At 46.3% G+C, this 25014-nt stretch overlaps 1 protein-coding gene across 2 annotated transcripts in view; it reads right to left on the bottom strand.

Moving 5' to 3' along the window:
- The window catches only part of elp2 (elongator acetyltransferase complex subunit 2), a 52289-nt gene extending 27275 nt beyond the window's left edge, over positions 1-25014 (bottom strand). Inside the window, exons 1-10 of one of the 2 annotated variants that reach the window (XM_020505008.2) lie at positions 24855-25014; positions 24577-24655; positions 24380-24450; positions 24072-24213; positions 20345-20422; positions 20063-20127; positions 19858-19924; positions 17013-17156; positions 16527-16622; positions 16085-16185 (exon numbers count right to left, since the gene is read on the bottom strand). In XM_020505008.2, the coding sequence (XP_020360597.2) occupies positions 16085-16185; positions 16527-16622; positions 17013-17156; positions 19858-19924; positions 20063-20127; positions 20345-20422; positions 24072-24213; positions 24380-24450; positions 24577-24655; positions 24855-24986 (975 nt within the window). In that variant the 5' untranslated portion in view covers positions 24987-25014. The remainder of the gene's footprint in view (positions 1-16084; positions 16186-16526; positions 16623-17012; positions 17157-19857; positions 19925-20062; positions 20128-20344; positions 20423-24071; positions 24214-24379; positions 24451-24576; positions 24656-24854) is intronic. The other variant, XM_020505010.2, reaches the window with a different exon arrangement.

Here is a 25014-nt window from a genome sequence, read left to right as displayed (position 1 = left end):
ACCATGCTTCAAAAAATGGAGAGTGGTACTCAGTAATCTGTTGCATTGGATTTTCCCCAAACATAACACTTTGTATTCAGGACAAAAAGTAAATTGCTTTGACATGTTTAGCAGTATTACTTCAGTGCCTTGTTGCAAACAGGATGTTTGGGAATGTTTGAATTCTGTACAGGTTTCCTTTACATTGTCACTTAGGTTAGTATTGTGGAGTAACTACAATGTTGTTGATCCATTATCAGTGTTCTCCTATCACAGCCATTAACCCCTAACTGTTTTGAAATCCCTGAGCGGTTTCCTTCCTCTCTGGCAACTGAGTTAATAATTAATAACTTCACCATGCTCGTAGGGATATTCAATGTCTGCTTTTTTTTTTACCCATCTACCAATAGATGCCTTTGGAAAACCTCCCTGGTCTTGGTGGTTGAAACTGTGTTTGAAATGCACTGCTAGACTGAGGTACCTTACAGATAATGGTATGTGTGGGGAACAGAGATGAGGTAGTCAAGTCAGAAGATGAAATGATGCAAAGCTGGAAGAAATAAATGGTGTTGTTTTTGGAATACATGTATCTTCTAATGCGATAATGAGAACAGTCCCAGTGCTCCATATCACATTATAAATGGGCGCCAAAAAGCGCATAGCTCGAGAACATATTAAGACTAGACTTGGATTTGGGTGGGAGAGCCTTTAAACAGGAAATGTAATTGCTCCATACAAGTAGGTTACGTCTCGAATGGCATCCTAATACCTATCAGGGGTTGGCAAAACGCGACCTCGCCAGTGATTTAGTAAAAAAAATAGAATAATTAATCGGATTTTTGTTTTTAGTCCCCAAAAAAAATCACCAGGAATTCAGCTAAACATTTTCATAAATATCCCCATGAATAAACATATGTGATTGTGTCTCGATGTAATCAAGCTATGAAATGAATGTTATTTTCAAATACATCTCTTTTTGGGCTTAGTTGTGATCAATTTGCAGGGTACAAATGATTTGAATTATGTTCCGGCCCACCCAACCATCCGCGTCGACAAAAATCGGCCTGCGGCGAACAGAATACAATCTGGTCTTTCAACATCACAACCACCCGCTTCACACTTTAAGTGGAAAACTAGTATATTTCAGGCAGAGAGAATTGTGGAGCAAAAGAGGATTATAATTGACATTAAGACATAATAAGCAAACGTTATCCAAATGAAGTCATCACGTGTACGGATCTAGTTCCTGACAGTGATAGAGGGGAAAACCATTTTAAAAACCTAAATCAAAATAACAAGACAGCCTACATTAAAAACACTTTTGGTCGGCTGTGTAACCAGGGCCATTTGCAGAAGGATTCAAGTGCAACACAGAAATAACTTTCACTCAGCAACATCTACCACACTAGAAAACATACAAGTATTAAAGAAACAACGAGAAATACAAACAGATAACACTAAAAAGGTGTCAACTACCTCAAACTCAATATTTGCTCCTGAGAGTATAACACATGAAGAAACCATGTACAAGAACCTTGCAATATTGTCATATCCAACTAGGCCTAAGTCTTTGTTCATGAAGAGTTCATGAAAGCCTGGGTCCTATACCGATTGAGCTGCTCAGGTCACACCACTCAACCTACCGGAACAAAGGGCATGCCCTTTTACAGAACCCTAGCAGCTAAACCTGGCCCAAAGGAAGAGATCCAGTCCAATCGAGAGAGAGACGATGAAGCACGAGAGAGAGACGACGAAGCACGAGAGAGAGAGAAAGAGACGGGATGAAGCGCGCGCGAGAGAGAGAGAAAGAGAGAGAGAGGGGATGAAGTGCGCGAGAGAGAGAGGGGATGAAGCGCGAGAGAGAGAGAGAAAGAGAGAGAGAGAGAGGATGAAGCACGAGAGAGAGAGAGAGGGGATGAAGCGCACGAGAGAGAGAGAGAAAGAGGGGATGAAGCGCACGAGAGAGAGAGAGAAAGAGAGAGGGGATGAAGCGCGCGAGAGAGAGAAAGAGGGGATGAAGCGCACGAGAGAGAGAGAGAAAGAGAGGGGATGAAGCACGAGAGAGAGAGAGAAAGAGAGGGGATGAAGCACGAGAGAGAGAGAGAAAGAGAGGGGATGAAGCACGAGAGAGAGAGAGAAAGAGAGGGGATGAAGCACGAGAGAGAGAGAGAAAGAGAGGGGATGAAGCACGAGAGAGAGAGAGAAAGAGAGGGGATGAAGCACGAGAGAGAGAGAGAAAGAGAGGGGATGAAGCACGAGAGAGAGAGAGAAAGAGAGGGGATGAAGCACGAGAGAGAGAGAAAGAGAGGGGATGAAGCACGAGAGAGAGAAAGAGAGGGGATGAAGCGCGAGAGAGAGAAAGAGAGGGGATGAAGCGCGAGAGAGAGAAAGAGAGGGGATGAAGCGCGAGAGAGAGAAAGAGAGGGGATGAAGCGCGAGAGAGAGAAGAGAGGGGATGAAGCGCGAGAGAGAGAGAAAGAGAGGGGATGAAGCGCGAGAGAGAGAGAAAGAGAGGGGATGAAGCGCGAGAGAGAGAGAGAGGGGGGGATGAAGCGCGAGAGAGAGAGAGAGGGGGGGATGAAGCGCGAGAGAGAGAGAGAGAGAGGGGGGGATGAAGCGCGAGAGAGAGAGAGAGAGAGGGGGGGATGAAGCACGAGAGAGAGAGAGAGGGGGGGATGAAGCGCGAGAGAGAGAAAGAGAGGGGATGAAGCGCGAGAGAGAGAAAGAGAGGGGATGAAGCGCGAGAGAGAGAGAGAGGGGGGGATGAAGCGCGAGAGAGAGAAAGAGAGGGGGGGATGAAGCGCGAGAGAGAGAAAGAGAGGGGATGAAGCGCGAGAGAGAGAGAAAGAGAGGGGATGAAGCGCGAGAGAGAGAAAGAGAGGGGATGAAGCGCGAGAGAGAGAGAAAGAAGCGCGAGAGAGAGAGAAAGAAGCGCGAGAGAGAGAAAGAGAGAGGATGAAGCGCTGAGAGAGAGAAAGAGAGGGGATGAAGCGCGAGAGAGAGAGAGAGGGGGGGATGAAGCGCGAGAGAGAGAGAGAGAGAGGGGGGGGATGAAGCACGAGAGAGAGAGAGAGAGGGGGGGATGAAGCGCGAGAGAGAGAAAGAGAGGGGGGGGATGAAGCGCGAGAGAGAGAAAGAGAGGGGGGGATGAAGCGCGAGAGAGAGAAAGAGGGGGGGATGAAGCGCGCAAGAGAGGGGGGGATGAAGCGCGCGAGAGAGAAAGAGAGGGGATGAAGCGCGCGAGAGAGAAAGAGAGGGGATGAAGCGCGAGAGAGAGAAAGAGAGGGGATGAAGCGCGAGAGAGAGAAAGAGAGGGGATGAAGCGCGAGAGAGAGAAAGAGAGGGGATGAAGCGCGAGAGAGAGAAAGAGAGGGGATGAAGCGCGAGAGAGAGAGAAAGAAGCGCGAGAGAGAGAAAGAGAGAGGATGAAGCGCGAGAGAGAGAAAGAGAGGGGATGAAGCGCGAGAGAGGAGAGAGAGAGAGGGGGGGATGAAGCGCGAGAGAGAGAGAGAGAGAGGGGGGGATGAAGCGCGAGAGAGAGAGAGAGAGAGAGGGGGGGGATGAAGCGCGAGAGAGAGAAAAAGAGGGGGGGATGAAGCGCGCAAGAGAGGGGGGGATGAAGCGCGCGAGAGAGAAAGAGAGGGGATGAAGCGCGCGAGAGAGAAAGAGAGGGGATGAAGCGCGAGAGAGAGAAAGAGAGGGGATGAAGCGCGAGAGAGAGAGAAAGAGAGAGGATGAAGCGCGAGAGAGAGAAAGAGAGGGGATGAAGCGCGAGAGAGAGAAAGAGAGGGGATGAAGCACGAGAGAGAGAAAGAGAGGGGATGAAGCGCGAGAGAGAGAAAGAGAGGGGATGAAGCGCGAGAGAGAGAAAGAGAGGGGATGAAGCGCGAGAGAAAGAAAGAGAGGGGATGAAGCGCGAGAGAGAGAGAAAGAGGGGATGAAGCGCGAGAGAGAGAGAGGGGGGGGATGAAGCGCGAGAGAGAGAGAGAGGGGGGATGAAGCACGAGAGAGAGAGAGGGGGGGATGAAGCGCGAGAGAGAGAAAGAGAGGGGGGATGAAGCGCGAGAGAGAGAAAGAGAGGGGGGATGAAGCGCGAGAGAGAGAAAGAGAGGGGGATGAAGCGCGAGAGAGAGAAAGAGGGGGGATGAAGCGTGCAAGAGAGGGGGGGATGAAGCGCGCGAGAGAGAAAGAGAGGGGATGAAGCGCGAGAGAGAGAAAGAGAGGGGATGAAGCGCGAGGAGAGAGAAGAGAGGGGATGAAGCGCGGAGAGAGAGAAAGAGAGGGGATGAAGCACGAGAGAGAGAAAGAGAGGGGATGAAGCACGAGAGAGAGAAAGAGAGGGGATGAAGCACGAGAGAGAGAAAGAGAGGGGATGAAGCACGGAGAGAGAGAAAGAGAGGGATGAAGCACGAGAGAGAGAAAGAGAGGGGATGAAGCACGAGAGAGAGAAAGAGAGGGGATGAAGCACGAGAGAGAGAAAGAGAGGGGATGAAGCACGAGAGAGAGAAAGAGAGGGGATGAAGCACGAGAGAGAGAAAGAGAGGGGATGAAGCACGAGAGAGAGAAAGAGAGGGGATGAAGCACGAGAGAGAGAAGAGAGGGATGAAGCACGAGAGAGAGAAAGAGAGGGGATGAAGCACGAGAGAGAGAAAGAGAGGGGATGAAGCACGAGAGAGAGAAAGAGAGGGGATGAAGCACGAGAGAGAGAAAGAGAGGGGATGAAGCACGGAGAGAGAAAGAGAGGGATGAGCGCGAGAGAGAGAAAGAGAGGGGATGAAGTGCGAGAGAGAGAGAGAAAGAGAGGCGGGGATGAAGCGCACGAGAGAGAAAGAGAGGGGATGAAGCGCACGAGAGAGAAAGAGAGGGGATGAAGCGCACGAGAGAGAAAGAGAGGGGATGAAGCGCACGAGAGAGAAAGAGAGGGGATGAAGCGCGAGAGAGAGAAAGAGAGGGGATGAAGCGCGAGAGAAAGAAAGAGAGGGATGAAGCGCAAGAGAGAGAGAAAGAGAGGGGATGAAGCGCGAGAGAGAGAGAAAGAGAGGGGATGAAGCGCGAGAGAGAGAGAGGGGGGGATGAAGCGCGAGAGAGAGAGAGAGAGAGAGGGGGGGATGAAGCACGAGAGAGAGAGAGAGGGGGGATGAAGCGCGAGAGAGAGAAAGAGAGGGGGGGATGAAGCGCGAGAGAGAGAAAGAGAGGGGGGATGAAGCGCGAGAGAGAGAAAGAGGGGGGGGATGAAGCGCGAGAGAGAGAAAGAGAGGGGGGGATGAAGCGCGAGAGAGAGAAAGAGGGGGGGGATGAAGCGTGCAAGAGAGGGGGGGATGAAGCGCGCAAGAGAGAAAGAGAGGGGATGAAGCGCGCGAGAGAGAAAGAGAGGGGATGAAGCACGAGAGAGAGAAAGAGAGGGGATGAAGCACGAGAGAGAGAAAGAGAGGGGATGAAGCACGAGAGAGAGAAAGAGAGGGGATGAAGCACGAGAGAGAGAAAGAGAGGGGATGAAGCACGAGGAGAGAGAAAGAGAGGGGATGAAGCACGAGAGAGAGAAAGAGAGGGGATGAAGCACGAGAGAGAGAAAGAGAGGGGATGAAGCACGAGAGAGAGAAAGAGAGGGGATGAAGCGCGAGAGAGAGAAAGAGGGGATGAAGTGCGAGAGAGAGAGAGAAAGAGAGGCGGGGATGAAGCGCACGAGAGAGAAAGAGAGGGGATGAAGCACGAGAGAGAGAAAGAGAAGGGGTGAAGCGCGAGAGAGAGAAAGAGAGGGGATGAAGCACGAGAGAGAGAAAGAGAGGGGATGAAGCACGAGAGAGAGAAAGAGAGGGGATGAAGCACGAGAGAGAGAAAGAGAGGGGATGAAGCACGAGAGAGAGAAAGAGAGGGGATGAAGCACGAGAGAGAGAAAGAGAGGGGATGAAGCACGAGAGAGAGAAAGAGGGGATGAAGCACGAGAGAGAGAAAGAGAGGGGATGAAGCACGAGAGAGAGAAAGAGAGGGGATGAAGCACGAGAGAGAGAAAGAGAGGGGATGAAGCACGAGAGAGAAAGAGAGGGGATGAAGCACGAGAGAGAAAGAGAGGGGATGAAGCACGAGAGAGAAAGAGGGGATGAAGCACGAGAGAGAGAAAGAGGGGATGAAGCGCGAGAGAGAGAAAGAGGGGATGAACCGCGAGAGAGAGAGAGGGGGGGATGGAGAGAGAGAGAGAGAGAGAGAGAGAGAGAGGGGGGGGGATGGAGCGCGAGAGAGAGAGGGGGGGATGAAGCGCGAGAGAGAGAGAGAGAGAGGGGATGAAGCGCGAGAGAGAGGCGCGAGAGAGAGAGAAATAGAGAGAGAGAGGATGACTTGTTGACACATCGGATGTATGACCATATTAGAGACATATTTCCCTGAGATAAACAAAGAATTCGAAAATAAACCCGATTTTGATAAACTCCCATATCTACTGGGTGAAATCCCAGTGTGCCATGACAGCAGCAAGATTTGTGACCTGTTGCCACAAGAAAAGGGCAACCAGTGAAGAACAAACACCATTGGAAATACAACCCATATTTATTTTCCCTTTTGTACTTTAACTATTTGCACATCGTTACAACACATAATGACATTGTTAATGTCTTGATTATTTTGGAATTTCTGTGAGTGTAATGTTTACTGTTCATTTTTATTGTTTATTTCACTTTTGTATATTACCTACTTAACATAGGTTTCCATGCCAATAAAGACCCTTGAATTGAGTGAGTGAGAAGGGGCTAAAGAGAGAAGGAAGGGATAAAGAGAGAGAGTAGTAGTAGTGGTATTAGTAGCAGAAGCAGTAGTAGTAGTAGTAGTAGTAGTAGTAGAAGCAGCAGTAGGTATACTCTTAGTCCTATTCAAGTTGGATTTTGGGTTGAAATTTGAATAACATTCACCAAACATTAGGCCTACAAATTTCTTCTCCTTGTAGCGTAATGATACATGTAACCTGGGGGCCTTAGCAGCAGGTTGGCAGGGAGGTTTTTAGTGCCAACTTCATTATTCTCCCTCCTAGAGGCCCAGCCATCAATGACCTTCAAAGACACATTTCTGTTGATCCTAAGGCTGCGATAAGGCGGAACTAACGACTGCAATAAATCTGTCCGCTTTCACTTGAGTGGCACCAATCTACCCCAGCCATTCAGGGGATAGACAACGAGGAGGAGAGACCCATCTCCCCCAGCCATTCAGGTGATAGATGACCAGGAGAGACCCATCCCTCCCAGCCATTCAGGGGATAGATGACCAGGAGAGACCCATCTCCCCTAGCCATTCAGGGGATAAGACGACCAGGAGAGACCCATCTCCCCCAGCCATTCAGGGGACAGATGACCAGGAGAGATCCATCTCCCCCAGCCATTCAGGGGATAGACGACCAGGAGAGACCCATCTCCCCCAGCCATTCAGGGGGGGGATAGACGACTAGGAGAGACCCATCTCCCCCAGCCATTCAGGGGGGGATAGACGACCAGGAGAGACCCATCTCCCCCAGCCATTCAGGGGATAGACGACCAGGAGAGACCCATCTCCCCAGCCATTCAGGGGATAGACGACCAGAAGAGAGCCATCTCCCCCAGCCATTTTGGGGATAGATGACGAGGAGATACGAGGGAGGACAGAGCGATGCAACATTAACCCGATTGATTTTTTACACACACAACAGCTCCACCATGAATCATGCAAAATTCACAGAGGCACAACAAAAACGACATCAGTCTTGTTAGGCAGGGAAAACAATATGGATGCGAGGTGCGACGCGGGGTCTTATCGCTGGCCAGCGGATAGAGGGGGAGGAATAGAACAAGAAAGGAGGGAGAGGGACTGAATGATGTCGTTCTGGAAACCAATGAGAAGGCCATACGGTACAGTAAAGGGATGCTTTGACCATCCACAGGTTTATACGAAACACGAACCGATCTAGACCCCAAAGAGCAAGCAGAGACAGTAGCATAGGCCAGGGAAAACTAGGTCCTCTATTGGTTTCTTCCATCTAAGGAGTTTTCCCTGGCCTATGCTACTGTCTCTGCTTGCTCTTTGGGGTCTAGATCGGTTCCTGTAAAGCACTTTTTGACAATGGTCTCAGCATTGACTCCCTCTCAAAATAAAGGTTAAGTAAAATAAAAAGAACACACGTACAGACACACGAACACAGACAAATATGACCACAGACAGACACACGAACACACACACACGAACACAGACACAGACACACAGACAGACACACGAACACAGACAAATATGACCACAGACAGACACACACACACGAACACAGACACACGAACACAGACAAATATGACCACAGACACAGACACACGAACACAGACAGACACACGAACACAGACAGACACACGAACACAGACAGACACACGAACACAGACAGACACACGAACACAGACATACGAACATAGACACAGACATACAAACATTGACACATCTGAGGGAGGGAGGGATGCTCTGGTCTATTGGTCTCCCCGGTCCCTAATTACCAGTATGACTCGTTAGTACTTGGTGATTTATGCCATCCCACTGCTTGCCCCGGCCCTCCGCTAAATTTCACCAATTACTCTAATCATCATGGAGGGGTAAGGTGTTAATTAAGACGTAACCCAGGTTGGTCATGTACTGCCTGGCTAAGCTCAGTGGGCCTTTAAGTCCATAGCAAAACGTTTCATAACGGAAAATGAAAACAAGCGTTTATTAGACAAGTTCTGGTTGTTCCTCCCCCATTTCACTTCCCTTTTAAAACCTTTTCTCCTCACTGAACATGAACCTGATCTACAATAAGTAAAAATATAAAACGCAACATGCAACAATTTCAACGATTTTACTGAGTTAGTTAATATAATGAAATCAGTCAATTGAAAAAAATTCATTAGGCCCTAATCTATGGATTTCACATGACTGGACAGGAGCGCAGCCATGGATGGGCCTTGGAGGGCATAGGATCACCCACTTGGCAGCCAGGCCCACCCACTTGGCAGCCAGGCCCACCCACTTGGCAGCCAGGCCCACCCACTTGGCAGCCAGGCCCACCCCCTCAGAATTATTTTTCCCCCACAAAAGGGCATTATTACAGACAGAAATACTACTCAGTTTCATCAGCTGTCTGGGGACTGGTCTCAGACAGGTGAAGAAGTCGGATGTGGAGGTCCTGGGCTGGCATGGTTACACATGGTCTACGGTTATGGACATACTGCCAAATTATCTTAAACGGCTTATGGACGAGAAACGAACATTAAATTCTGTGGCAACAGCTCTGGTGGACATTCCTGCAGTCAGTATACCAATTGCACGCTGCCTCAAAAACTTGAAACATCTGTGGCAGTGTTGTGTGACAAAACTGCACATTTTAGAGAGTCCTTTTATTGTCCCCATCACAAGGTGCACCTGTGTAATGATCATGCTGTTTAATCAGCTTCTTGATATGCCACACCAGTCAGGTGGATGGATTATCTTGGCAAAGGAGAAATGCCCACAAACAGGGAGGTAAACAAATTTGTGCACAAAACTTGAGAAAAATAAGCTTTCTGTGCGCATGGAAGAATTCTGGGGTCTTTATTTTCAGCACATGAAACATGGGACAAACATTTTAAATGTTGCGTTAATATTTTGGTTCAGTATAGAAAGGGATATGCATCCTTCTGGTGCAGACAGGACATGTGAAAGGCCTTAGCAATGTCATCTATCCCAATTGTGAATGTGTCATTGATAACAGTGACAAAACTCTTCCCACTGTCTGTGTGCTTCCATTAACCTGGACTTTGCCCAGCACTTTTTAAGTGTGGGGTTTTTGAGATTGTAATATCCTTTGACAAAAGAGTATTATTAATGTGAATTACACCTATTGAGCTTTCCACTGGATGTGAGCACAGTGGGGAGGAAGAAATCTGTAATTAGATGTCAATCATTGACGTGTACAATAACAGACGTTGGCTTCCTTTGTAAGGATTCTCCCCGTTTGAAAAATCAGGGGGAAAAAATAAAATAACTGTTCACATATCTTATGCACTTTCACACTGAACAAAGACAGGAGCTATTCCAGGTGTGTATTCCTCCTGCCTTGCTGTGTCAAAGCCCTGGCCAGAGGAGCCATGTTGTCTTTTCCAGAGACCTGCTGCTGCTGCTCTTTGCTTCGATTGACGACCTTGTTCTAATTAACGTCAAGAGTAGGAGCCTGGAACAATTTTTAAACTTTGTTGCAGTTCCTTATCAGTCTCCTGGTGTCAGAGTGGAGGAACTGAATTTATGCCACTGTACGCACAAACGCCAAGATCGATTGATCACCTGTAGACTGTTATCCTTCCATCATGTCATCTTCCTCTCCGAGAGTGCCACTCAAAGCCCTGTTCAGGTTGGATTGGGGTGAGGGCCTGGCCCTATATTCAAAGTGTCTTAGACTTTAGCATTTTTGATTACAATGAATAAGATTACAGGGACAAGGTGGACCTGATCGTAGATCAGCACTCCTAACATGAGATGCTTTATGAATATGGGCCAAGGCCTGCTTTTTATTTATATATTTATTTTACCTTTATTTAACCAGGTAGGCTAGTTGAGAACACCTTTATTTAACCAGGTAGGCCAGTTGAGAACACCTTTATTTAACCAGGTAGGCTAGTTGAGAACACCTTTATTTAACCAGGTAGGCTAGTTGAGAACACCTGTATTTAACCAGGTAGGCCAGTTGAGAACACCTTTATTTAACCAGGTAGGCTAGTTGAGAACACCTTTATTTAACCAGGTAGGCTAGTTGAGAACACCTTTATTTAACCAGGTAGGCAAGTTGAGAACACCTTTATTTAACCAGGTAGGCTAGTTGAGAACACCTTTATTTAACCAGGTAGGCAAGTTGAGAACACCTTTATTTAACCAGGTAGGCTAGTTGAGAACACCTTTATTTAACCAGGTAGGCAAGTTGAGAACACCTTTATTTAACCAGGTAGGCTAGTTGAGAACACCTTTATTTAACCAGGTAGGCTGGTTGAGAACACCTTTATTTAACCAGGTAGGCTAGTTGAGAACACCTTTATTTACCCAGGTAGGCTAGTTGAGAACACCTTTATTTAACCAGGTAGGCCAGTTGAGAACACCTTTATTTAACCAGGTAGGCCAGTTGAGAACACCTTTATTTAACCAGGTAGGCCAGTTGAGAACACCTTTATTTAACCAGGTAGGCTAGTTGAGAACACCTTTATTTAACCAGGTAGGCTAGTTGAGAACACCTTTATTTAACCAGGTAGGCTAGTTGAGAACACCTTTATTTAACCAGGTAGGCTAGTTGAGAACACCTTTATTTAACCAGGTAGGCTAGTTGAGAACACCTTTATTTAACCAGGTAGGCTAGTTGAGAACACCTTTATTTAACCAGGTAGGCTAGTTGAGAACACCTTTATTTAACCAGGTAGGCTAGTTGAGAACACCTTTATTTAACCAGGTAGGCTAGTTGAGAACACCTTTATTTAACCAGGTAGGCTAGTTGAGAACACCTTTATTTAACCAGGTAGGCTAGTTGAGAACACCTTTATTTAACCAGGTAGGCTAGTTGAGAACACCTTTATTTAACCAGGTAGGCTAGTTGAGAACACCTTTATTTAACCAGGTAGGCTAGTTGAGAACACCTTTATTTAACCAGGTAGGCTAGTTGAGAACACCTTTATTTAACCAGGTAGGCTAGTTGAGAACACCTTTATTTAACCAGGTAGGCTAGTTGAGAACACCTTTATTTAACCAGGTAGGCTAGTTGAGAACACCTTTATTTAACCAGGTAGGCTAGTTGAGAACACCTTTATTTAACCAGGTAGGCTAGTTGAGAACACCTTTATTTAACCAGGTAGGCTAGTTGAGAACACCTTTATTTAACCAGGTAGGCTAGTTGAGAACACCTTTATTTAACCAGGTAGGCTAGTTGAGAACACCTTTATTTAACCAGGTAGGCTAGTTGAGAACACCTTTATTTAACCAGGTAGGCTAGTTGAGAACACCTTTATTTAACCAGGTAGGCTAGTTGAGAACACCTTTATTTAACCAGGTAGGCTAGTTGAGAACACCTTTATTTAACCAGGTAGGCTAGTTGAGAACACCTTTATTTAACCAGGTAGGCTAGTTGAGAACACCTTTATTTAACCAGGTAGGCTAGTTGAGAACACCTTTATTTAACCAGGTAGGCTAGTTGAGAACACCTTTATTTAACCAGGTAGGCTAGTTGAGAACACCTTTATTTAACCAGGTAGGCAAGTTGAGAACAAGTTCTCATTTACAATTGCGACCTGGCCAAGATAAAGCAAAGCAGTTCGACAGATTCAACGACACAGACTTACACATGGAGTAAAAACAAACATACAGTCAATAATGCAGTATAAACAAGTCTATATACAATGTGAGCAAATGAGGTGAGAAGGGAGGTAAAGGCAAAAAAGGCCATGATGGCAAAGTAAATACAATATAGCAAGTAAAATACTGGAATGGTAGTTTTGCAATGGAAGAATGTGCAAAGTAGAAATAAAAAATAATGGGGTGCAAAGGAGCAAAATAAAATAATTAATTAAAATTAAATACAGTTGGGAAAGAGGTAGTTGTTTGGGCTAAATTATAGGTGGGCTATGTACAGGTGCAGTAATCTGTGAGCTGCTCTGACAGTTGGTGCTTAAAGCTAGTGAGGGAGATAAGTGTTTCCAGTTTCAGAGATTTTTGTAGTTCGTTCCAGTCATTGGCAGCAGAGAACTGGAAGGAGAGGCGGCCAAAGAAAGAATTGGTTTTGGGGGTGACTAGAGAGATATACCTGCTGGAGCGTGTGCTACAGGTGGGAGATGCTATGGTGACCAGCGAGCTGAGATAAGGGGGGACTTTACCTAGCAGGGTCTTGTAGATGACATGGAGCCAGTGGGTTCAACCCTTTTAGGTTGATAGCCAGTGAGGGGGGTATCACTATCTAGCCATGCTACAAAGCAGAGCTCTACGCTGACTTGTTTTTTTTTTACAAGGAGCACATGTGCGCCTAAGTTGAAAAATGTAGGCACACACACAAAAGAATTTGGGAACACAATACAAAATATTAGAGGTAATAAAGGTAGAATCCTTCATTATTCTAGGTATGCTGGTGCTCTTAAATGGAAACGCACAGCTAAATATTTAGGCACATATGCAAGTCAAATAGTCGTACAGTAGAGCTCTGCAAAGTTCTCTCTGACATTGGGATTTAAGCATGATTCTGGTGATAAAGTCAACTATGTCCTTTGTAGTAGCATAGTAATCTATTGATTTCAGAGGAGATGGAGTGGAGGAGGAGAAGAAAGGTTATATAAGGTCTCTCCCAGAATTCAACACTCCTGAAACTCAGGGGCAGATGGGGAGGAACTTACATCTTCCACACTTCTGTTAAATTTAGCCCAGCACAGTGAAACAGCAGATGTTCTGAGAGAGACAAAAACCGAGAGAGACCGACAGACAGAGACACACACACACACACACACACACACACACACAGAGAGAGAGACAGGCATCAAAGCCAAAGGAACTGAGTAACATTAAAGAATGCTATAGATGGAAGGAATGCAGTTTGAAAACCTACCAAAAAACAATTAGCCAACAACAAATTCAATCCCTTTCAGACAATTTCCTGGGTAAAACGTTCCACTGTAATAGTGAAGGTGTAAACTTGGCAGTAGAAAATCTCAACAGTATATTTGACCTCTCAGCTTCCCTATCAAATCTAAAAATCTCAAATAGAAAACCGAAGAAAATGAACAACAATGACAAATGGTTTGATGAAGAATGCAGAAATCCAAGAAAGAAATTGAGAAACCTGTCCAACCAAAAACATAGAGACCCGGAAAACCTGAGTCTACGACTTCACTATGGTGAATCACTAAAACAATACAGAAATACACTACGGAAAAAGAAGGAACAGCATGTCAGAAATCAGCTCAATGTAATTGAAGAATCCATAGACTCTAACCACTTCTGGGAAAATTGGAAAACACTAAACAAACAACAACACGAATAATTATCTATCCAAAATGGAGATGTATGGGTAAACCACTTCTCCAATCTTTTTGGCTCTATAACAAAGAATAAAGAGCAAAAACATATACATGATCAAATACAGATCTTAGAATCAACTATTAAAGACTACCAGAACCCACTGGATTCTCCAATTACATTGAATGAGTTACAGGACAAAATAAAAACCCTCCAACCCAAAAAGGCCTGTGGTGTTGATGGTATCCTCAATGAAATGATCAAATATACAGACAACAAATTCCAATTGGCTATACTAAAACTCTTTAACATCATCCTTAGCTCTGGCATCTTCCCCAATATTTGGAACCAAAGACTGATCTCCCCAATCCACAAAAGTGGAGACAAATTTGACCCCAATAACTACCGTGGAATATGCGTCAACAGTAACCTTGGGAAAATCCTCTGCATTATCATTAACAGCAGACTCGTACATTTCCTCAATGAAAAAAATGTACTGAGCAAATGTCAAAATGGCTTTTTACCAAATTACCATACAACAGACCATGTATTCACCCTGCACACCCTAATTGACAACCAAACAAACCAAAACAAAGGCAAAGTCTTCTCATGCTTTGTTGATTTCAAAAAAGCCTTCGACTCAATTTGGCATGAGGGTCTGCTATACAAACTGATGGAAAGTGGTGTTGGGGGTAAAACATACGACATTATAAAATCCATGTACACAAACAACAAGTGTGCGGTTAAAATTGGCAAAGAACACACACATTTCTTCACACAGGGTCATGGGTTGAGACAGGGATGCAGCTTAAGCCCCACCCTCTTCAACATATATATCAACGAACTGGCGAGGGCACTAGAAAAGTCGGCAGCACCCGGCCTCACCCTACTAGTATCCGAAGTCAAATGTCTGCTGTTTTCTGATGATCTGGTGCTTCTGTCACCAACCAAGGAGGACCTACAGCAGCATCTAGATCTTATGCACAGATTCTGTCAGACCTGGGCCCTGACAGTAAATCTCAGTAAGACCAAAATAATGGTGTTCCAAAAAAGGTCCAGTCACCAGGACCACAAATACAAATTCCATCTAGACACTGTTGCCCTAGAGCACACAAAATACTATTCATACCTTGGCCTAAACATCAGCGCCACAGGTGACTTCCACAAAGCTGTGAATGATCTGAGAGACATGGCAAGAAGGGCATTCTATGCCATCAAAAGGAACATGAAATTTCAGCAATACCAATTAGGATTTGGCTAAAAATACTTGAATCAGTCATAGAGCCCATTGCCCTTTACGGTTGTGAGGTCTGGGGTCCGCTCACCAACCAAGACTTCACAAAATGGGACAAACACCAAACTGAGACTCTGCACGCAGAATTCTGCAAAAATATCATCCGTGTACAACGTAGAACACCAAATAATGCATGCAGAGCAGAATTAGGCCGATACCCACTAATGATCAAAATCCAGAAAAGAGCCGTTAAATTCTATAACCACCTAAAAGGAAGCGATTCCCAAACCTTCCATAACAAAGCCATCACCTACAGAGAGATGAACGTGGAGAAGAGTCCCCTAAGCAAGCTGGTCCTGGGACTCTGTTCACAAACACACCCTACAGAGCTCCAGGACAGCAGCACAATTAGACCCAACCAAATCATGAGAAAACAAAAAGATAATTACTTAACACATTGGAAAGAATTAACAAAAAAACTGAGCAAACTAGAATGCTATTTGGCCCTAAACAGAGAGTACACAGCGGCAGAATACCTGACCACTGTAACTGACCCCAAATTAAGGAAAGCTTTGACTATGTACAGACTCAGTGAGCATAGCCTTGTTATTGAGAAAGGCCGCCGTAGGCAGACCTGGCTCTCAAGAGAACACTGCCCACAAAATGAGGTGGAAACTGAGCTGCACTTCCTAACCTCCTGTCCAACGTATGACCATATTAGAGATACATATTTCCCTCAGATTACACAGATCCACAAAGAATACGAAAACAAAAGGTGACCTTTACCACAGGTCTCTGTCCTGAACACCACCCTATTAAGACCAGAGACCAAAGTAGTGCCCTATAGGGAACAGGGTGCTGTTTGGGACACAACCAGAAGTAGACACTGACCTGCTCCACCCACACCCCTGAGCCTTCCTCCTGAGCCCACAGGATCATGGTCTTGTCCATGGAAGCAGAGAGCAGGCTCAGAGACTGGTGCTGGTCGCCACCTGTAGGGGAGACAAAGAGCTTCACAATGAAGGAACACAGTAGTGAAATCGCCCCTAGATACTGAACTGTACCTAGGAGAAACGTCTTCCTCGGAGCCTCAATACAGCAACGCAGGTTGGATGGATAAAAACATCATGAAAGTACTGCAGCGGACAGACAGTGAGTGATGTGAACTATTAAAAGAGTTCAGGGTTCACCCTTTCTGATGTCATGGGTGTGTGGAACAAATCACTCTCCCTCCATCCCCATGAAACCATTTAGTATGACACCTCCACATCACAGTGAAATAAGTCAAGTGTGATCTGGGGAACAAATGGCGTATAGGTTGACAGTAAAGTACCTTTGATGACAGGGGGCTGCCAGTGGACTCCATAGACCTTGTTCTCGTGGCCGGCAAGGACTGACTCTAGCGTCACTGCAAATGCTGAGGACGCATCTGGGGCAAAAAGACAACATGCATGAATCTAAAGTCGAACGGTATGATTGTAAAATCACAAACTCCATCCACATTTGTGTGATAACTTATTCAGTTAAAAGGCATGTTTTAGAATTGTTCGGTTGTTGCCAGGGATCAAACAATCCAAATGTCCCCAGATTAAAATAACACAACGTTTAAAATACATTTAAATAAAAAGGCATCAATTCAATGAACATCGACAATGATGACATTCACATTAATGATCATGTGATTCTTGATTCTTCTTGCTAGACAGACATTGAAATAGACTGTGAAAGTGACTCAAACCTGACGTTTTGATTTAATCATTCATTTTTTATCATTCTAAACAACACATTTTTCTAATGAAACCTGATGCTGTCTGCTCACCGTTCTGTGTCAGTGTAAAGACATCTTCAGACATCCTAATGGTGCGTTCTTCCTGCGCGTTTCTCTTCGTCCTAGACTTGGCAACCAGCCTCCAAACCCGGATCAGACAGTCCTGAGCACAGCTGGCCAGTAACAAATCCCCGTCTGCCAGCATGGAGGTAGACATTAGTTGATTTTAATTTAACCTTTATTTATTAACCTTGAACCTTTATTTATTAACTTTTATTTATTAACTTTTATTAATTTAAACTTTATTTATTCCGGGGGTGGCAGGTAGCCTAGTCGTTAGAGCGTTGGACTAGTAACCGAATGGTTGCAAGATCGAATCTCTGAGCTGACAAGGTAAAAATCTGTCTTTCTGCCCCTGAACAAGGCAGTTAACCCACTGTTCCTAGGCCGTCATTGAAAATAAGAATGTGTTCCTAACTGACTTACCTAGATAAAAAGGTAAAATATATATATATATATATATTTTTTTAAATCAGGATATCCTGTTGAAGTCAGAAGACATCTTTGACAAGTGAGACTCGATGTAGACTCATTATTGTCACTTAATGTCATCTATTCCCTATATCCTCTGAGCAAAATGAGGGCACTACAGAGGGAACAGGGTGCCATTTCAGATGCACTCCAGGTAAGACAGCTGAGAAGAGAGAACAGTCCAACTACGACTACCTGGGGAAGAGAGCGAGGAGACTGGTTGAAAGAAACGGGGTGATTAGATGGCCATGGTAGTATGAGGGGGCCAGGACACCCGGGCTAATACCCTTACTCCTGTGACGAGAGGGGACCTTTAGTCACCACAAAGTGTCAGAACATTGGCTGAACCATGTCCTAACAAGGGCTGGAATGAAAAAGACTGATCTCAAAAGACAGGGCTGTGGAAATAGCTGCCTGAAGGATACAGTCTATCTGAGAGAGAGAGGGGGGGGGGGGAATAAAGCATTGACTGGGCTCTGCTGCAGCCGTTTCATGCATTATGGAAAGACGTCCGTCCACAAAAGTGAAATCTAATTAAACAGACGTCCCAGTCATAAAAGGACACATTTTCATTTTCTTTTACCCTTTTAAGGTGGAGAGCAATTTTACCCTGCCTGTGGGGCTGGTGCATATAAATTAATCTCTGACAGCATCCCAAATGGCACCCTATTCCCTATATCGTGCACTACTTTCGATCAGAGTCTCTGGTTAAAAATAGTGCACTATGTAGGGAATATGGTGCCATTTGGGACACACTGTGTCTCTGCCAATAGTGGCCGACCAGCTTGGAGTAAGTCATCAACTGAGTGGGATGAGTCTAGTGATGAGGGTCGGTGAAGGAGATGAAATAGCTTTTACAAACCCTGGGGTGCATCCCAAATGGCACCCTATGCCCTGAATAGTGCACTACTTTTGACCAGGCCCAATAGGGCTTCCGAGTGGCGCAGCGGTCTAAGTCACTGCACCTCAATGCTAGAGGCATCACTACAGACCCTGGTTTGAATCCAGGCTGTATCGCAACTGGCCGTGATCGGGAGTCCCATAGGGCGGCGCAAAATTGTCACAGAGTCGGCAGGGGAAGGTTTGGCCGGGGCAGGGGAGAGTTTGGCCGGGGCAGGGGAGGGTTTGGCCGGCGCAGGGGAGGGTTTGGCCGGCGCAGGGGAGGGTTTGGCCGGCGCAGGGGAGGGTTTGGCCGGCGCAGGGGAGGGTTTGGCCGGCGCAGGGGAGGGTTTGGCCGGCGCAGGGGAGGGTTTGGCCGGCGCAGGGGAGGGTTTGGCCGGGGCAGGGGAGGGTTTGGCCGGGGCAGGGGAGGGTTTGGCCGGGGCAGGGGAGGGTTTGGCCGGGGCAGGGGAAAGTTTGATCGGGACAGGGGAAAGTTTGATCGGGACAGGGGAAAGTTTGATCGGGACAGGGGAAGGTTTGGCACTCCACCATTGTAAAATAAGAATTTGTTCTTGACTGGCCTAGCTAAATAAAGGTGAAATAAAATAATTAATAAATAGGACTCTGATCAAAAGTAACACACTATATAAAGGGCATACAGTGATACATACAGCCATTTATGATGTAGCCCTGAACAGAGCACTGCTGGAGTACCTCTGGAGTAGTTTACACAACCACCTATACCTACCTAGTCAGCAGGGTGACACAACCACCTGTACCTACCTAGTCAGCAGGGTGACACAACCACCTGTACCTACCTAGTCAGCAGGGTTACACAACCACCTGTACCTAACTAGTCAGCAGGGTGACACAACCACCTGTACCTACCTAGTCAGCAGGGTGACACAACCACCTGTACCTACCTAGTCAGCAGGGTGACACAACCACCTGTACCTACCTAGTCAGCAGGGTTACACAACCACCTGTACCTAACTAGTCAGCAGGGTGACACAACTACCTGTACCTACCTAGTCAGCAGGGTGACACAACCACCTGTACCTAACTAGTCAGCAGGGTGACACAACCACCTGTACCTAACTAGTCAGCAGGGTGACACAACCACCTGTACCTAACTAGTCAGCAGGGTGACACAACCACCTGTACCTAACTAGTCAGCAGGGTTACACAACCACTAGTCAGCAAGGTTACACAACCACTAGTCAGCAGGGTTACACAACCACCTGTACCTAACTAGCCAGCAGGGTTACACAACCACTAGTCAGCAGGGTGACACAACCACCTGTACCTAACTAGTCAGCAGGGTGACACAACCACCTGTACCCAACTAGCCAGCAGGACATACAGATTATACCACAAATGCATTTTGTCAAACTATCTGATTATTTGTCAGATTTATGTAGGTCACACCAGATAAAACAAGGCAATGAAGAAACAGATTTTAAAACAGTGGTGTGGTCCTCACCTACACAGGCCCACTCCACACCACGGATCCAATCCTCATGCCCTTGCAAGGAGAGGACTTTCCTGAACTGTCAGAGACACAGGGAAAGAAGGTCGGCATCAATGTCAATAAATATGTTTAAACATCGTTAACCCAACATACTAAATGTATTCATGTTAACATGTCCTTTATTTGTTGGCTCATATAGTCAGCTACTTGAGCTTACCTGTCCATTGCACTGTGCATACAAATGGATTCTGCAATCGTCGCCCCCGCAGGCAAGTATGGGAACTGCAATGAGTGTATTGTGTTAGTCTTGCCACGCTTGCTGAAGTCAGACCGCATAATAACACATTTGCATTAAGACAGATTGAGTGGAGGGGAGGAAGGGGGGGCGGACTAAGCATCAAAAGGAACAGGCATGTGAAAGGCAGTCGAGATGACATGCGGAACACTTCAAGATGATCTGAGGTGTGGAGGGTTCACTGCTGCTGTGGAAACAGCTTACCTCTGCTGCCTGGCAACCACGCTAGCGAGACATCCATCATAAACCCGCTCCCAAAGGATATGGTATGGGTGCACTCCGCTTCATAGAAAGAGGAAAAATAAATACAGAGAAATTAGCCTTAATGATAGGGCATAACAATTATGAAAAATCATTGGGTTCCATAAATTAACTGTTCCGAGACGATTTCATTAACTTATCCTAGAGAGGTGAGATGGCTAATAGCCAGGATAGTTCCATTGATGCTAGCTGCAGAGACATTTGTCAAAGGGTGACATATTGAACTTCTCTCCTTTCCCCAGAAACCCAGGGGTCTTCCAGATACTAGCTAGCACTAGCAACACATACTTGTAGCAGAGCTCCTGCTGGGCTACATCAGACAACATGCCTTGAGGACAGACCCAGCCAGTGTCCCAAATATCACCCAATTCCCTATATAGTGCACTACTTTTGACCGGGGCCCAAAACAATCTGGTCAAAGTAATGCACTCTGTAGGGAAAAAAGAGTACCATTTGGCTACACGGCCATCTCCATGACTGTCACGTAACATCAGCGTTCGCTTCCCCCCCACACCCACTTACACCCAGAGAGGGAAAAAACAACCAAAGCTACAAAGGAAACAACATGTCGCCAGCAGGGACAGATCTCAAATTAAAACAGCACTGATACTGAGATACATGGAAATGACTTTAACTTTGACCTGACAAGAAACTCACATCAAAATGAATAGGGCCTGATTTTTTATGAAATATCATCAAAGAAGAGGAAGATGATAGCAGCTAATTTACAGTAACCCCCTCCCACTATTCTCTTCATCCTCTCCTCTCTCATATAACTTATAAGGATGAGAAGAGAACAGTCCAGTGAATATAATGACATCCCAGCATCCCAAATGGTACACTAGGGTTCTGGTCAAATGTAGTGCACTATATAGGGAACAGGGTACCATTTGGGACGCAACCAACAGAGTGATCCCGGGTCGTATTCACTAGACACCATGTCTTGTGCACTAATGAATACGACCCGGCATAATATCCTTGATACCAAACCATGTCCTGATACAATCCTGGTGTCATGATAGAGTGGAAACCACGCCGGTAACAATAGATCAGTACAATATCAGACCTGATAAGTGATGACTCATTTAACGCTGTGATTCAAATGACCAGACTGTTCTGTCTGTGCTACCACAGCATAGCAGCAGATGTCAGGCTAGCTGGAACAATTCAGCACAGATTAACTCACAGATGTCTCTCTTGCTTTGTGGTGAAGTTTCCCCTAGGTACAGGTCTAGGATCATCTCTCCTCATCCAATCCTAACCTTATCTATTATTGGGGAACATGCATCTACATTGGTGATTGGAGAGAGGGGGAGAGGGGGATCAGTTAAGTTACATATCTGGATTCTTCTCTCTTTTTTCTTTCAAGTTCCTTGGTGTCCATCACTAAGGAATGAATATGGTCCACACACGCCTACATGTACACAGTCGTGAAGAGGCCATGACAATGCCCCCCCCCCAGGAGACTGAAAATATTTGGCATGGGCCCTCAGATCCTCAAAAAGTTCCACAGCTGCACCATTGACAGCATCTTGACTGGCTGTATCACCGTTGGGTACGGAAACTGCAAGGCAACCACGTGCTACAGAGGGTGGTGAGTACGGTCCAGCACATCACTGGGCCCGAGCTCCCTGCCATCCAGGAGTTACAGAGGGTGGTGAGTACGGTCCAGCACATCACTGGGCCCGAGCTCCCTGCCATCCAGGAGTTACAGAGGGTGGTGAGTACGTCCAGCACATCACTGGGCCCGAGCTCCCTGCCATCCAGGAGTTACAGAGGGTGGTGAGTACGGTCCAGCACATCACTGGGCCCGAGCTCCCTGCCATCCAGGAGTTACAGAGGGTGGTGAGTACGGTCCAGCACATCACTGGGCCCGAGCTCCCTGCCATCCAGGAGTTACAGAGGGTGGTGAGTACGGTCCAGTACATCACTGGGCCCGAGCTCCCTGCCATCCAGGAGTTACAGAGGGTGGTGAGTACGGTCCAGCACATCACTGGGCCCGAGCTCCCTGCCATCCAGGAGTTACAGAGGGTGGTGAGTATGGTCTAGTACATCACTGGGCCCGAGCTCCCTGCCATCCAGGAGTTACAGAGGGTGGTGAGTACGGTCCAGCACATCACTGGGCCCGAGCTCCCTGCCATCCAGGAGTTACAGAGGGTGGTGAGTACATCACTGGGCTCGAGCTCCCTGCCATCCAGGAGTTACAGAGGGTGGTGAGTACATCACTGGGCCCGAGCTCCCTGCTATCCAGGAGTTACAGAGGGTGGTGAGTACATCACTGGGCCCGAGCTCCCTGCCATCCAGGAGTTACAGAGGGTGGTGAGTACATCACTGGGCCCGAGCTCCCTGCTATCCAGGAGTTACAGAGGGTGGTGAGTACATCACTGGGCCCGAGCTCCCTGCTATCCAGGAGTTACAGAGGGTGGTGAGTACATCACTGGGCCCGAGCTCCCTGCCATCCAGGAGTTCTGTACCAGGCGATGTCAGAGGAAGGCCTTAAAAATTGTCATAGACTCCAGAGAACAGTGTATGGCTTGGGTGGCTGGAGTCCATGACAATTTTAAAAAATTGTCATGGACTCCAGCCACCCAAGCCATACACTGTTCTCTGGAGTCTATGTACCAGGCCTCTGACATCGCCTGGTACAGAAGTGGTACCAATTCGCCAAGTCTGGAACCAACAGGACCCTGAACAGCTTCTTCCCCCAAGCCATAAGACTGATAAATACCTAACCAAATAGTTACCCGGACTACCTGCATTGACCCTTTATTTTTTTATTAACTCTCTTGCACTTGACTATGTACACACACTGGACTCTACACACACACACACAACACTCGCACACATGCATACTCACACCACACACACACTTTCACCACATACACTGCTGATACAGCTCAGTCTATTATGGATCCTGTTGCCTAGTCACTTCACCCCTATATATACATATATAGCCACCTCATACCCCTGCACATCGACTCAGTACTGGTACTCCCTGTATTTAGCCATGTTATTTTTACTCATTATTGTTATTCACCGTGTATTTATTCCTCGTGTCACTATTTAAATGTTTGTAATATTTATCTTCAACTCTGCATTGTTGGAAAGGTAAGTAAGCATTTCACTGTTAATCTGTTGTTTTCGAAGCATGTGACAAATAACATTTTTATTTTAAACTGACCCACGATCAGCGTCTAGGGGCATCTAGGGGCAACACCACCTCACGGTCTCAAATAAAATAAGCAGACTTTTGGCTAACATTGTGGGTATTTGTAACCTAATCATGTTGAGACAGGGTACTTTTTTATTTATTTTGTATCTTTATTTAACTAGGCAAGTCAGTTAAGAACAAATTCTTATTTTCAATGACGGCCTAGGAACACTAGGCTACCCTGCCGCTCCATCAGTACTCGAGAGTACTACTAGGGTGTCATTTGGGATGCAGGCCCATGAGTCCAAAAGCAACATCACTGATCTGAAGCCTTACCTAATCTGACTGTCCTAAAGAGTTCCTTTACCTGTTCCATGTCACACAAAAAAACTAAGTAAAGTAGCCTTGCCCGAGTTAGTTTCCATCTCCTGTTCCTGTAGCGTGAGGCAACTTGATGTACAAGTACACCCGCTGGACAGGACACTTGTCTATCGCTGAGACAAAAAAAGCTTCCCTTACCTTTACTCCCAGTGTAGAGCCATAGTTTTACAGTGGAGTCGGAGGCTGTGGAGGCGATGAGTAGCTTATTGTTGTCCAGGTGGATGGCATCCACAGCACACACTGGTCCAGTATGCCCAACACACTCAACATACTGTTTAAACTGGGGCAGGGGGCACAAACACAAAACATATGCCTTAGAAAGGACCAATATTAGTGAAACTATTGCTGTGTTTAGATAATGTATCAAATGTACACAGAAGTGTCAATACAGATCATTGACATATGGTATGAGGACTATTCCTACTTCTAATGGCTTTAAAACACACCTTTCCATCTTGGGCCTCCCACACAATCAGTAGACTGTCAGACCCTCCTGACACCAGGTGAGTTTCTCTACCTTTAACAGCCATCAGGGAAGAACAACCAATTGTCAGAAACAGTCTATCAAAGCATTGGATGAACATTATAAAACACATTATCAGCATACCAAAGCAATGGATGAAGCATGCAGGTATCTACTCACCACAGTCCTCTCTGTGGACCCACTGGACTGTGTTCACCCTCCCGGTATGTCCATTGAGGACAGCAACAACACACTTCTCCTGTATAATGGTATGTAAAAGAGTACAGCTGACTGTCACAGCAAAAATAACAACATAAGGACACCTAGCACAATACAAAATAAAGCTGATTAACGTGAACTGTCAAAAATGACGAGACTGATGATGTAGCTAGCTATAGCTAGCCTATGCTGCCACTGCAACGACACGAATAATTCAAAATGTGAAATAAATATATAACCTGTGGGTCATAGAGAGCGACAGAATTGCATGTTCCATATGCAATGAGCCCCCCACGACCCCATGAAAGAACATTTGGGGTTCGATTTGCACAACATGCGACATGACATGTTTCTATTATGGGAGCCGCCATCTTGTATGCTAGCCGGTAGAGTTACCGT

Source organism: Oncorhynchus kisutch, linkage group LG17 (assembly GCF_002021735.2).
Source record: "Oncorhynchus kisutch isolate 150728-3 linkage group LG17, Okis_V2, whole genome shotgun sequence".
Classification (NCBI taxonomy): Eukaryota; Metazoa; Chordata; class Actinopteri; order Salmoniformes; family Salmonidae; genus Oncorhynchus; species Oncorhynchus kisutch.
This window is presented reverse-complemented; position numbering and strand designations above follow the sequence as displayed.